General features: G+C 36.5%; 3 protein-coding genes across 3 annotated transcripts; 2 read left to right on the plus strand and 1 right to left on the minus strand.

Annotated features, from left to right (window-relative positions):
- Positions 1 to 1,870: 1,870 nt before the first annotated feature.
- On the plus strand, positions 1,871 to 5,428 carry LOC113304276 (ferric reduction oxidase 8, mitochondrial-like). Its single transcript, XM_026553349.1, has 8 exons — positions 1,871 to 2,322; positions 2,407 to 2,512; positions 2,588 to 2,773; positions 2,859 to 3,096; positions 3,185 to 3,512; positions 3,585 to 3,843; positions 4,128 to 4,804; positions 4,898 to 5,428. Exons 1-8 carry the CDS (start codon positions 2,163 to 2,165, stop codon positions 5,077 to 5,079), a joined length of 2,136 nt encoding a protein of 711 aa, XP_026409134.1. The 5' UTR covers positions 1,871 to 2,162; the 3' UTR covers positions 5,080 to 5,428.
- A 3,183-nt stretch (positions 5,429 to 8,611) lies between these two features.
- On the plus strand, positions 8,612 to 9,915 carry LOC113304996. The gene is made up of 2 exons (XM_026554114.1): positions 8,612 to 8,803; positions 9,028 to 9,915. Exons 1-2 carry the CDS (start codon positions 8,720 to 8,722, stop codon positions 9,913 to 9,915), a joined length of 972 nt encoding a protein of 323 aa, XP_026409899.1. The 5' UTR covers positions 8,612 to 8,719.
- A 298-nt stretch (positions 9,916 to 10,213) lies between these two features.
- LOC113304997 (glutathione S-transferase T2-like) lies at positions 10,214 to 12,069 on the minus strand. Its single transcript, XM_026554115.1, has 4 exons — positions 11,716 to 12,069; positions 11,194 to 11,623; positions 10,376 to 10,546; positions 10,214 to 10,254 (listed from the first exon to the last, which is right to left on the minus strand). The coding sequence occupies exons 1-4, from the start codon at positions 11,971 to 11,973 to the stop codon at positions 10,214 to 10,216; spliced, it is 900 nt and encodes a 299-aa protein (XP_026409900.1). The 5' UTR covers positions 11,974 to 12,069.
- Positions 12,070 to 13,492: the final 1,423 nt, after the last annotated feature.

Consider the following 13,492-nt stretch of genomic DNA (forward strand, 5'->3'; position numbering starts at 1 on the left):
TTTGGGGATTTTATTTTGTAAAGAATGTTTTTTAGGGTTTTAGTGGGTACTTTAGATAATCAGATTACTTGATTGTTTGGGTTTTCATGGGAATTGGGGCTCTTTTGTTGTATGGAATTTTGGGTAGTCAAGAAGTTTTCACAGTGGATGATCAGCAGTTTAACAAACTTTATGGAAGAGGTGATGGCTAATATTCGTGTATCACAGTGGATGATCATCGGTACAAAATCATTATTCATTCTGACTTAGATGCTGCTGTTAAGGCTTATGTGCATCATAAACTGCCTTGGATTTTTTGAAGTAGGTGGAAATGCATATGTTATGGTGAAGTTTTGCTCTAAATCTTTTGCCAAGAAGGGTGTGCAACTGCAGTTCTTATTTCTATACTTGATGTATTGCAGATATATATGGGGTTGCTCAATTCTTTTTTCTATAGCATTATAATTGAACCAACTTATGTTGCAGGAGCTATCCATACTGATTCTAACATAGATGAATTTTACGAGTTAGGAAATCGCAGGGTACAGCTGCAGTACTAAGAATGGGCTGATGATAATCACTTTTTGGTGAAACATTTTCATGTGTATATTTTAGATGTGGGTTGGTGATAGTTTTAATTGGGTAAAACACTTTGACATGTATATCTGCAGAGATTGATATAACATATGGTCTCACTATATCTGTACGTTGTTATTTCTTACTAACAACTGCACGCTAAACATTTTAACCGGGTAGATCACTGGAATATGGTGTATCTTGATTAAACAATTAATTATAATTCATTTGCTAGTAGTTTAGTATTGATCGAACATTATTGTTTCCAGGAGGCAGGAATACATCCAAAACTAGGAGTTGTTGTCCAGGGTCAGGTGGAAACAAGATTCAATTGCCCGAAAATGGAAGGTAACTTTGTTTCCTTGTTTACATGTGCGCCGAAACAAAAGTTTTAAGCCCCCTAATCTCAAATCCTAGATCCGTCACTGCTTAGTCAGGTCATCAAAGTGTGGAAACAGATGTAGTAGTTCATCTACTCTGCTAACTCCACTAATTATGCTAACACTATTTCCCAGCACGTACGGTCCTGTTTTGGTTGCGCGTCTAAACATTCCATTACAACAACTGGTTATCCTAAAGATAAAAAGCAATTCAAAAGGGAGACACCTTTTAAGGATTTGAAAAGAAGTAAAAATAAGGATGGTTGGATAGATAGATGCCATTCGAAAATGACGAGCATACAGCAACCATATGTAGTGCTCTGAAGGCCTGGACCTAATAAAAAAAAGGAAGAAAGAATATCACACCCTTTTTGGTAAAACTTCGAAGTGCAGTATATTATCAGTATTCAGTCATACTTGGGTGGAGAAAACATGGTAGAGATTGAGTCAACTTGGAGGTATCAAGGTCGGCACTGTAATGGAGCAATCGCCATCGTCATCTTATGGTTGTAGTTCCCACTGCTACTATACTTGATTTTTTGCGAAGTATAAAGTGAAAAGCTGCAACAAAGAACACTAGCTAGTAAAGCTAAGCGTGGAATATTTATTTGAATGATAACCAATATAACAAAAAGAAAAACAAAAAAGAAGAAAACAAAAAGGTAGGGTAAAGTAGCAGACTTCTCTCAATACCAACCATACTAAAATGAAGAATCTTTTTAAGTGACGTCTAATTTTTAACATAACAAAAATTCAAATAATGCAGAAACTACCTCCCACAGAAATTTTATTGGCCTCACCATAAATGGCCCCCTGTTGACTCCGGCAGGGTCCACCGGGAGAATGAGTAAATTCTCTTAACATTTGTATAAATGAACCTACTCTATGATGTATAAATTGAAATCTATATCGTCATTATATCATCACTATTCATCAGAAAGCAAAACTGAAAAGAAGAAGAATAACAAGATTACTAACATCTTTAACAGAACCAATCCACTTTTTTAAACAGCGGAGAGAGATGTATATTGAGTCTGATAACTTGGAAGTGGATACGTACAATCAAAAGAAAGCAGCCATGGATGGATGAGGGTAGACAGTAACTTAGAAGTGGAGGGGACCAAACCCCAGCAGAGTAGTAGTCTTTAAATATCATCGACGCACTTAACTTAGAACCCACTCTTTTTCATTCCACAAGTCTAGTGACGAAGAAAACAAAGACCGAAAATGTTATCTAGGACTAATCTTCAGATTGCCCTCAAACTGTTGCTGATCTTAATATCTGCTGTTTGGGTTTCTCTTTGGCTTCTCAAACCAACTGAATTATGGACAAAATCATGGCACAAAGCTGAAGATAATGCCCGAGAAACTGTTTTTGGATACTACGGTACGTAGTTTCTCTATCTCGTCTCTCACTTTGGATACTTGTTCAGCTGAGCTTTTGTGAAACTGATTATCCTATCTCACGCAGGTCTCAATTTTGTTGTTTACTCATTACCTCTTATTTCAATGGCTATAACCGGATACTTATACTTGTATCTTTATGCTAAAAAACCACGAGGTTTACGAAGAAGCAGGTACAAAATATATCTTATTTTATTTCCTAAGCTCATCATGTTTGATTGAAATCTGAATCTTGTATTTGAATACAGGCAGAAAAAAATGTCAATTACAAAACTCTCCAACCCGTTTATAATTTCTAGACGTCTTGGGGTAATATCTCTCAGTGAGCTACTAGCAGCGATGATCTTTACCATCTTTCTTCTATGGACTATGTATGCCCACCTCTCCAAGGATTTCAAGAAAATGACGCCGGAAAAACTACTAAAGCTGAATATGTGAGTATTCCAAATCGATCTTAATTACTTTAAATATACTGATTAAATGTCAAGTAGCAATACCATTTTGGCATCTATTTTTCAGATGGCAATTTAGGCTCATGAAGATAGGGACCAGGTTTGGTTTGCTAGCAGAAGTATGCCTAGCACTTCTTCTTCTGCCTGTCTTAAGAGGGATGTCATTATTTCGGTTATTCAGAATCCAATTTGAAGCGTCAGTTAGATACCACATCTATCTTGGGACTGCTATGATAATTTTCGCCACATTGCATGGTGCAAGCACCTTTTTCATTTGGGGTGTTAAACAGCAAATTCAAGATGAGGTACACAATTTTACTATCTAGCTAGTTTCAGTTATTCATATCTAGTAAAATCGTTTAGAAAATTGCCATTTTCTTAACAAGTAAACAGATGTGGAAGTGGCAAAAAACAGGGCGGGTGTACCTTGCAGGTGAGCTCGGCCTTGTAACAGGATTAGTAATCTGGATCACATCTCTTCCTCAAATAAGACGCAAGTGGTTCGAGATTTTCTACTACACGCACCATTTTTATGCTGTCTTCCTAGTACTGTTCTTGTTTCATACTGGAGATCGGCACTTTTACATGGTTTTCTCAGGGGTTCTCCTATTTGGCCTAGACAAGCTCCTTCGAATTACACAATCAAGACCCCCAACGGGTGTAGTATCAGCCCGCATATTCCCGTGCAAAGCTATAGAACTCAGTCTATCCAAAGACCCAAGTAAGTATTGGAGTGATTTTCATCTATCAGAACTAGTAAAATTTAAATGAAAAACGCATCCAATGTTTGCAGGATTGAAGTACAGTCCCACAAGTTTAATATACCTAAAAGTACCTAGCATCTCAAAGTTTCAATGGCATCCTTTTAGTATAACTTCCAGCTCAAGTGTAGATGATGAGAGAATTACCGTTATTGTCAAAAGTGATGGATGGTGGACAAGTTCACTATATGACACAATGGTTGCAGCAGTACACTCTGATCCTTATGAAGTTAAGTGTCTTCCTGTTCATATTGAAGGCCCTTATGGGCCAGTTTGTACCGATTTCCTAAGGTATGCCTACTTTTTCATTCTAGATGTTGAAAGCAGAAGTTAGAACCAAAAACAAACACAATCATACTAGAATTTCTATAGGTCTGTCAATTAATAGCTTAACTAACAAAAAGAAGAAATCTTTAGACCTCTATGCGGTTGAGGTCACCAACTTGTAACAAAATAGAATGAGGTGTGTACAAACAAGTTATCAAGCTAGAGAACAATTAGTACATAAAGATAGAGTGTTAGCTAATAGCTATGGTACCTCATTTGTTAAACTTGGAAGCAACTTCTGCTTGCAGATACGAAAGCCTACTTTTGGTAGCAGGAGGAATCGGAATAACTCCCCTTCTAAGCATATTGCGAGAACTAGCATCTACTGAAATTAAAATGAAGAGTACTCTTCCCTCAAGAATACAACTCATATATGCCGTGAAGAAATCAGAAGACATCAGTCTGTTAATCCCAGTTTCGGATATACTTCTAACCCAGCCCTTGGGCCAAACAAGTCTTGAAGTGAAGATTTTCATTACCCAGGACAACAGACCAATTAAAACAGTGAGAGAATTACTAAATGATCAATCTACAGTGGAAATAGTAAACTTTGATTGGAAGGCTTTCGATAATACAGTCTCTGGATCCGAAAATTTACCATGGTTTGCTGCACTGGCAGGATTTTCATCCATCGTTTTCCTCGTAACACTTGTGTTCCTAAACCATGCGTTTATTCGCTCCAATGTGAAAGGATCAGAGAAGAAGAACCCATCTTGGATTACTGATCTGCTTCTCATTTGTTCATTCCTTATTGCTATAATCTGTGGTGCCTTAGCTACGGCCATAGTGAAACGAAGAACACCAAAGAAAGATCTTCCACTAGTTGCCATGAGAAAATGTGATCATATGGAACTCGGTCCCACGGAACCAAAAGACATTCTTGACAGTCATGAAATCCGTTGTGGAGAAAGACCCAACTTCGACGGTACTGTAATTACAATTTTTACTTTAAAGCATTCAAATACAATACACTATGAAAATTTACTAACAGAAACACATATTGCTTGATATTTTGCAGATATATTCTCTCAATTCCCAAACCGAACTGGTGACTCCAGTATAGGTGTTTTCTTCTGCGGACCTGAGTCGATGAGAGAATCTGTTGCATTATCTTGCCGGAAATATTCACAAGGTTCCACCATTGATGGCAAAGGAAGGAAGCCTTTTTTCAGTTTCCATTCACTGAATTTCGCACTTTAGTTTTAGTTTCTCCTTTTGTATTCAAGAAACTCCTATTAAAAAACCAAAATACTTCCACCCGAACCAGAAAGAAAAAGGACTCATTTTATTAGGAAGATTTGGCATGGACATGCCATAGTGTATGTTAGTATCTGTCTACTTTGGCGTATATATATACTAGAATCGCCCGTGCCATTAGGGTGCTGTTGCTATGGCTAATGCCTTCGTCGGTGTATCGGGTCGAGTTATTTTCAGCCACCAAACTTCTACTTTCTTTCATTAACATGTTACTAAAATGGCTTCTCTAGCAAAGACATGGTGCAAATGTAAATTATATTATGATTGTAAAAGAAAAATTCTTGTTTTTCAATGGTAACCTGTAGATGCAAAACATAAATATCACTGGTAATATCTTCAAAATTCCAGACTCTTATCTCTCTTATCTCACTGGTAAAACCTGTAGACTCGCAACAAAAATGAACAGCAAACTAATAAAGAATGCAACAGTATCTATACAATTGTGCTCAATTTGAAAATGTTAAGAATCATCACAATATTATCACCAACAGTAGATTTCTTTGTATTTCGGCAGAACACACAGTTGATAGTTGTACTTGCGAAGAGATTGTGAACAATCTTAGCAAGGACGCTAGCCGCGATGTGCAGCCGTTTCCTTTTAAGACCCCTGCAAAATGTATTGCAATAAACTTCAATTTTCAGGTGAATAACATTCGATTGGGTTTACAGACAGCTTATACATACACACCTACGCCAAATATCTTAGTTATCCAACTTATCCATCATATATGGAGACTGGAATGCAGTATCGTTAATAAAATGAGTAAAGCATGTGCAAACCCTCTCTTTGATCATTTTGATGTCCGTGGGTATCTTTACCCTTCCATACTAATTGAAATGAGATCTTTCATTTCATGCTTCTTCTAGCTTTCAAATAAGGTGGCTACCATTTTTATGCCAGCACATGAAACATCTTACGAGTATCCTAGTAAACCTCCATTCCATTACTGAAATGTCTTTTCTCTCGAGTCCGAGATCAAATGATATGCTATCAATCATCTGGTAATTCATATCGGCATAGGAACAATATATTTCTCTAGAGAATATTTCAGGGAACAAGGAAGGTTATGGCAATGAACTCTGCAATGCATATACCCCAATTCTTATAATCCTTGGGCAATACACGATAACTATTCTAATTAACACACTTGAGGTAAACGAAAACAAAAGATAAAACATTTTCTTTTAGGAACCCAATGTGCTAAATACAATTGAAACATAAAGAAAAGAAAGTACGTACCCCGCAGATGCAGGATAAGAAGCGCCATAAACTACATCTTACCCAGACAGCAGTTCAATTTCATTCACCGCCCCATGCAATTGAAGTGGGTCAACTTTAATTTGATGCTTTGATTTATGAATCCTGATATCTAAACCTGGTTTTATATCTGACATGAATGGTGTAGTGGAACATTGTCAATCAAACTGGATAAAGGAATGATAAAGAAAACAAATCATTTCAACCATCACTATTTCTCAATTATTGAACTTCACAAAAACACTAATGATAAACTCTTGACACAAATGTATGCTTACCCTATCCCTGCATTTTTATAACATCTAAGCCTAGTATCCTGCCCTGTGAGGACAAACCTGAGTAAGAAAAGCAAAACATCTGATTAGTCAAACTTGAGGCTCTGCATCTTTATACACTGATCACGCTGTACAATGATTTGGTAAAACAACTATCTCAAAGAACAATGCAAGCATACACAGTTGAGACGTAATATAAAAACTAACTTGCACGACCTGCCAAATACGTGCCATATACACTCATGTGCTTAGAATTTTAAAGCATTATTGTGTGAAAGCCTACAGCAGATGAGAAAAAATGAAAGTGCAAACCTCAAAAAAAAAAAGAATGCAGGGCCCTTGAGCAAGTTTGCACCAACAGCTATCCTCACAAATGAAGTTCATGGAATTGTGAGTTCAAACCATCCAGAGAAAAGTAATGGCAGCCATAGACTTTATACAAAATATTACAATGAGCCCGCGGCCGTATAGCATAGAAAATACACAGTAAATGACTTTGAATTGAATAATTAGAGCCTTTGTCTTTCAGAATATAGCAAGTAAACTTCTATAAGCAAAATATTGTCTATATACAAATTCAATCAGTTAAATCCTATCATTTCAACAAATTCAATCAGTTAAATACGACTATACAATCCTAATGTTGACAAACTTTACCTGAAGTGAAGAAGATGAGTTTTATAACCAAACCAATTCGGAAGAATTTGTAATTTTCAATTTAGGGTTACATTTTCTGAAGTGATTCAATCAGATCAAAACTGTGAACCGAAATTAAGTAAAGATTAAGATTATTCAGAGTCCACGGTGGGAAATTGTTATGTATCCATATGTATCTAGGGGTGGTTATTGTTTAGAGCATCTCCAATGCTAGGGGTGGAGGTCTTAAATAGACATGACACATAAGATTTAATACTTTTTCAACCAAAAATTTGTCTCCAATGCTAGATGGAGGTTAATAAATGACAATGACATGGCTGCCATCTCACAGTCAAGGGTAAACCAGAAAGTCATATTTTCACCCTCTCATTGACCCCAAACTCAGTGACACGTCATCATTTTTATTCCAAAAAAAAAAAAAAAAAATTCTTAAATTAGACGATTCGGCGACAATCTCAAAGATTGCATCTTCTTCTTCCTTTCCTATCGAAATATTTTTCTTCACTGTGAACAATCATCTTCGATTGAAGCTTCTGGCTAAGGTAAAATCTTGATCATATTTTTCTTCTTTTCTATACCTGATTTATTTGTTAACCTCCCTGTTTAATCTAATAGCTTGCTTGAACATATATCTATATGATAAGAAATTGTTTTCATGTCCTTCACAACGAACTATCAGTTCAAAATTTCTTCAAATGGTCCGCCAAATCTATTGGAATTGATCAATTAAGCATTCATATTCATTCAAATTACACAAAAAGATAATTTAAAATATAAACCCAAGTACAATTCCTATTTCGATTTTTTCTAACTGATGGTTAAATCATTCTTAGTTGCTTGATTTAGGATGTAAATTTTGTCAAATCGAAATAAAATGATTTCTAATCAGATTTGGGTTACTGCAGTAACAAATACAGAATAAGCAAATTACACATCCAATTGACATTTGTGGGTAAAACCAATTTGGGTTATTTAACTGAAGTATGATCTTGATTAGGTTTGTTTAGTTGGTATTTATAACTGAAGTATGCTCTTGATTCCAAGTGAAGAAAATAAAATTTAGATGGGAAATTTTTGGTTTTGTGTTCGTTTACCAATTCAGAATGATTTTTTTGTTTCTTTGACAACACATTGGACTCTTTTTTTTGCCTGTTAACAGGTGCACTTTAAATTATGGTTTTGTCAGGTTCAATGTCCGACTCCGACAACTCAATCTGGGACTCTGATGAAAGTTTAACGTCTGATTGTGATAGCGAAAATTCTTCCACTTACACCAAACGATTGTTAGACATGGATGAGGTGGTCGAAGGTGAGTTACAATCTTCTAGAAGTTCCATTGAAACAATTACTCCTATAATTTTCACAGCTGCGACAATGGATAACAAGCGACCTCATGGTGGATCTACTTTTGGTAGACGCACAATTGTTCGCGATAGGAGACGACGTCACAATCTTATTGTTCGTGATTACTTTAGAGGTGAAGACTCGAAATACCCTCCACAACATTTCCGTCGTCGTTTTCGTATGGATATTAGCCTTTTCATTCGCATATTACATGATATTACAAATTATGATAAGTACTTTACACAAAGGTATGATGCTGTTAAAAGGGAAGGTTTAAGTCCTTTGCAGAAAATGATTGCAGCTGTACGGATGCTTGCCTATGGTTTGCCAGCTGATATTCTTGATGAATATATACAGATTGGTGAAAGTACTGCAGTTGAATGTCTCAAGCGTTTTTGCGATGCCATAATCGGAATATATGAGAAAGAGTATCTAAGAAAACCAAATGAAAATGACATAGCTAGGTTGCTTAAGGAAGCAGAGATTCGTGGTTTTCCAGGCATGATTGGGAGTCTTGACTGTATGCATTGGCACTGGGAAAACTGCCCAACGGCTTGGCATGGTACACACACTAATGGTTTCAAAAGGGTCCCTACCCTCATTTTAGAAGCTGTAGCATCTCAAAACTTATGGATTTGGCACGCTTTCTTCGGCATGGCAGGTACGAACAACGACATCAACGTTTTGGATAGATCTCCTCTGTTTGATGACATTATTAATGGAGTTGCTCCACCTTGTGAATTTGCAATACAAGGTAAAAAGTATAATATGGGGTATTACATGTCGGACGGAATTTATCCCAAATATGCCACACTAATTCAAACTATCTCTAACCCAAGTAATGATAGAGAGGAATTATTTTCTAAGCGACAAGAAGCTGTGAGGAAAGATGTGGAACGAGCTTTTGGAGTTTTACAGAGTAGGTGGAGAATTATAAAGGGCCCAGCGCGTAATTGGAAGGCAAAAGACCTTGGTAAAATAATGAAGACGTGTATTATCTTGCACAATATGATTATCGAGAATGAAGAACCTCAAGGAATTGATCCGGAACGATGGGAGCCTCATGTAGAAGAAAGAGTTAAGCTTGTTAATTTAGAGCATGATCATCGCTTTCTTGTTTGCAGGATGATGTATAGAATGAAACAAGTTCGAAGCACCGAAGCACATGACACACTGAAAACTGATCTTATCAACCACTTGTGGGATACACATACGAACCAAAGCAACGTCTCTACTAGAAATTAATGATATCCACTTCTGGATTCACCAGGAGAATTTTTTTAGGGGTGGTAGCTGGTGTTGTTGCACGAGGAATTGGCTGTGTTACTAATTGGACTGCACAAATCCTTGCAATTCTTTTTTTGTTTGTGTTGGGTTGGTCAGACAAGATTTAGTGACATCTGATTCAAGTGCTGCAATTTCTGCGACAAAATTTAGTGACATCTGATTCAAGTGCTGCAATTTCTGCTTTCATATCAACACCTCCTTTCCTGCCAGATTTAGAATGGCCTGATATGTTATATTTTCATTTTCTGTAACTTTATCACCTTTCAGTTTTCAGTTCATTTTCTGTAACTTTATCGCCTGATATGTTAAATTAAAACGATTTATGATCAGGTAAAAATTCCAGTACCCCTTTGTTGTTTTAACATTTGCGCAATTCGTTAGAAAAATCCAACAGTTTTATCTCGTAACTACTTTTTACAATCGGGGCGAGGCTCTAATTGTTCTCTAAAAAACGAGGTAGGTAATGCAACCGCTTCTCTTACAGACTGCGAGCGAGACCCAATATCAAAGACCTGGTATTCGAAGTAGTTCCCACTTTGGAAATTGTAGTAGAGGTGTGCTCCTGATTCATTCAAAAGACTGACACTACCTGCAAATAGTAATATACTGCACTTGTACAAATACTGTAGAAAATACAGGGAATCTATGGAGCCACACACAACTGCAGGTAATCCAGGGAGCTAAAATGAGTCTGCAGTTGATAAAACAGACGTCTGTAGAGACTGCAGAAAGTATATGAGCATAAAGACTGTTTAAAATCCTTGCTAAGGCTGAATACTATGAACATTAAATTCAATTGACTAGTGACAAACAACACATACGACTAACCGAAACTAGCTGAAAAAGGATTTTCAAAACAAAGAAGGTAACATAAAAGGCTAAAGAAAAAACACAACCAAACAGAATTGAAGTACCAAAGTAAAAGACACCAACAACTAGTTGAGTTGCATCACACTACAGAGTGGAAGCAACTGTAACCAAGACAAAAGGTAAAAGAACCACAGTGCAAATATTCAAATTAACCTACTTCAAGTTAAAACTTGATACTTGTTCAAATAGATGAGATATCCGCACCGCCGTTCATGACCTCATCACCAAACAAGCCTTCATTCTCCTATTCTTTCAATATTTGAGCTTGCATTTTTTCATATGCAATTCGCAGTACAGGTTGGAGTTTTTCAAGGTTAGTGTTCAAAATTCTTTCTTGCTCCTTTCGCTTATAGGCCTTTTGCTTACTCTTTTGAGTCTCTTCTTTCAATTTCTGAGATTTTTCTCGCAATTCAAAATCTTTTTTAAACATTTGTTCCCTCCATTCCATATTTTGTTGATTGATGGCATGTTGTTTTTCAAGAGTACTTTTATAACTACTCAGCATATCAACTACAGCTTTTTGATCATGCATTTTCTGGACATTCTCTTTAGCTTTCTTCCTTCCAGGACCTCGATCAACCTCATCAACATCTAGATATTCTTCTTCATTGTTAGGTACAGATGCATTTCCGGTGTCAACTGAGTCACCATCAAGTACCTTCAATTTCTTTGAAGAATTAGCTAAGGTGAGTTGTTGAGAACACCATTTTGGGTTGGCTTTCATTATTTCCCAACAATGTTCATACTTGAATGGTCCTTTATCATTTCCCTCAAACAAAAACTTAGCTTCCATTACCTACACATTACATAAAATACAATGGGAAACGATGACGAAATGAAACTAATAAAAACATATTGAATAAAAAAATTATTATACGCAAATCTTACTATGTCCTGCAATTTGTTTCCACTTGGGGGATGCCTCTCCAACATTTCGTAGATACCATGGAACTTGCACACTTGTGTTTGTATCCCTTTCCAGTGACATTTTAAGGCGTTCCACCCTCGCCCATCGGGATTCACCATGTTGTCTCTCCAAACACCCCAAATGCGATTCCACATTCTATCAGAGGGCTGATCTCTTCCGGTTATTGCATCTTGGGTTACATACAACCACGCCTTTGTTAGAGCAACATCCTCCTCCATTGTCCAAGTAACACGGGAATTGGAATGTTGGTTTGGTTGAGGAGCTTTAGTGTTTTTTGTAACTTTCTTTCTGGGTTTCTTTTGAGAATTAGGAGTTTCAGTATTCACCGTAGTTACCGAAGCATCAGAATTTTGAGAATCATAAGGAAAAAATGGAGAAGTTCTCATAAAACCCTGATAAGGTAATCTAGTTCCATAAAATTGCTGAGAAGGGTAAGGAGCATCAACTCTATGCAAAGCGAAGTTCGGATGTGTTGGTGGACATAGGCTAAAGTGGTTTGATTGTAAAAACCCATGATAATTTTGAGCTTTTACACTGGGTGTTGAAGAGGAGTTATGGTTTTCGGTAACACCATTATTGTTCACTCCATTAGTTTGAGTGCTGGATAGGTCAGAGTGTCTGGCATCATCATCAGATGTTGAATCCATGAACAACCGTGTTTATCACCTATCCATACAAGCAAGCCAAATATTAATGAGTTTAGCACAAGTAAATACATCATACAAGTTACTGAACATTGATCAAACAACTAGTATGCATTCTTTGAACCTAAATAGTGTGATGGAAGTACAATAATCATTATGTATACCAAATGGATATAAATCTCTGAATCTTCCTAAATATTGAAGATTGGGCTCAACAAGATAAAATTTAACTAAGCAGGAATCAAAAGAAGAAACTAAAATCAAAAGATTTTACCGTAATAGTTGATAACAGTGATGATCAATCCTCTATCTGAACCAATATTTTTGCTCCAATCTATCTCAATCTCAAACACCTAAAGGATTTGGAAAAGTGAGAATAGGAAGAGGTACCGATCTGTAGATTTATATCAATCTAATTTTCTCTGGAGGGAAATTTCTTGGAGGGAAATCTGTTGGAGGGAAATTTCCCCCTGGTTTTTATCTAACCTAAAAATTGTTCATATTTCGAGGGGAATTTGTCTCCAATTCTTTTTTTTTTTTTGATAATGAAATTTTATTTAACACGTATGAAAAATCAGAGTAGCAAGACATTGGCATTGGAGATGAAACTTTTGGTAAAAAAGTCTTATTATTGTTTTTCTTAGCCACATAGGAATGACCCATAAAAAAAAGTCTTAATATCACCTCCACATAGGATGACCTCCACCCCTAGCATTGGAGATGCTCTTAGGGATTATCTTAGTTAGTTATTATAACTGTTGTAAGAATAAACCTTATAAAAAGGTGCAACGTAATCGGTTGTGATTATGGAATGAATATGTTTGTTTAGAGAGATCCTCTCGAGAGTTTGATTGCACTCTAACGTGATCACATGAGGTTTAGGAGTTTCCCTCGAAGAAAACTCATCTTGTCACTGGTGTGGTTGGAAAACACACAAAAACTCTTGCAAGTATACAAGGCCAAGTTTTAGTATAGAAAGTAAGCAAGGGATCATTCCACAGAGACTTGGGGTGTATTGAAGTTTCCTAGATAGCTGAGCTAGTGACAGGCAGTGAACTAAAGAACCAAAGAAACAAAGAAAATTCAGTGGCAG

This window comes from Papaver somniferum, chromosome 8 (genome assembly GCF_003573695.1).
Source record: "Papaver somniferum cultivar HN1 chromosome 8, ASM357369v1, whole genome shotgun sequence".
NCBI lineage: Eukaryota > Viridiplantae > Streptophyta > Magnoliopsida > Ranunculales > Papaveraceae > Papaver > Papaver somniferum.

What these genes read in the sequence shown, in the direction of transcription:
- LOC113304997 (XM_026554115.1), bottom strand. Translation starts at nt 11,973, where the DNA reads ATGGAGGAGGATGTTGCTCTAACAAAGGCGTGGTTGTATGTAACCCAA. An exon ending in GAAAGAAGAGACTCAAAAGA is followed by an intron (nt 10,547 to 11,193) that starts GTAAGCAAAAGG and finishes TACTATTTGCAG; the next exon opens with GTAGTGTCAGTCTTTTGAAT. An exon ending in ATTAGAGCCTCGCCCCGATT is followed by an intron (nt 10,255 to 10,375) that starts GTAAAAAGTAGT and finishes TTAACATATCAG; the next exon opens with GCGATAAAGTTACAGAAAAT.
- LOC113304276 (XM_026553349.1), top strand. Translation starts at nt 2,163, where the DNA reads ATGTTATCTAGGACTAATCTTCAGATTGCCCTCAAACTGTTGCTGATC. An exon ending in CGAGGTTTACGAAGAAGCAG is followed by an intron (nt 2,513 to 2,587) that starts GTACAAAATATA and finishes ATTTGAATACAG; the next exon opens with GCAGAAAAAAATGTCAATTA. An exon ending in AAACTACTAAAGCTGAATAT is followed by an intron (nt 2,774 to 2,858) that starts GTGAGTATTCCA and finishes TCTATTTTTCAG; the next exon opens with ATGGCAATTTAGGCTCATGA.
- LOC113304996 (XM_026554114.1), top strand. Translation starts at nt 8,720, where the DNA reads ATGGTGGATCTACTTTTGGTAGACGCACAATTGTTCGCGATAGGAGAC. An exon ending in TGTTCGTGATTACTTTAGAG is followed by an intron (nt 8,804 to 9,027) that starts GTGAAGACTCGA and finishes GAATATATACAG; the next exon opens with ATTGGTGAAAGTACTGCAGT.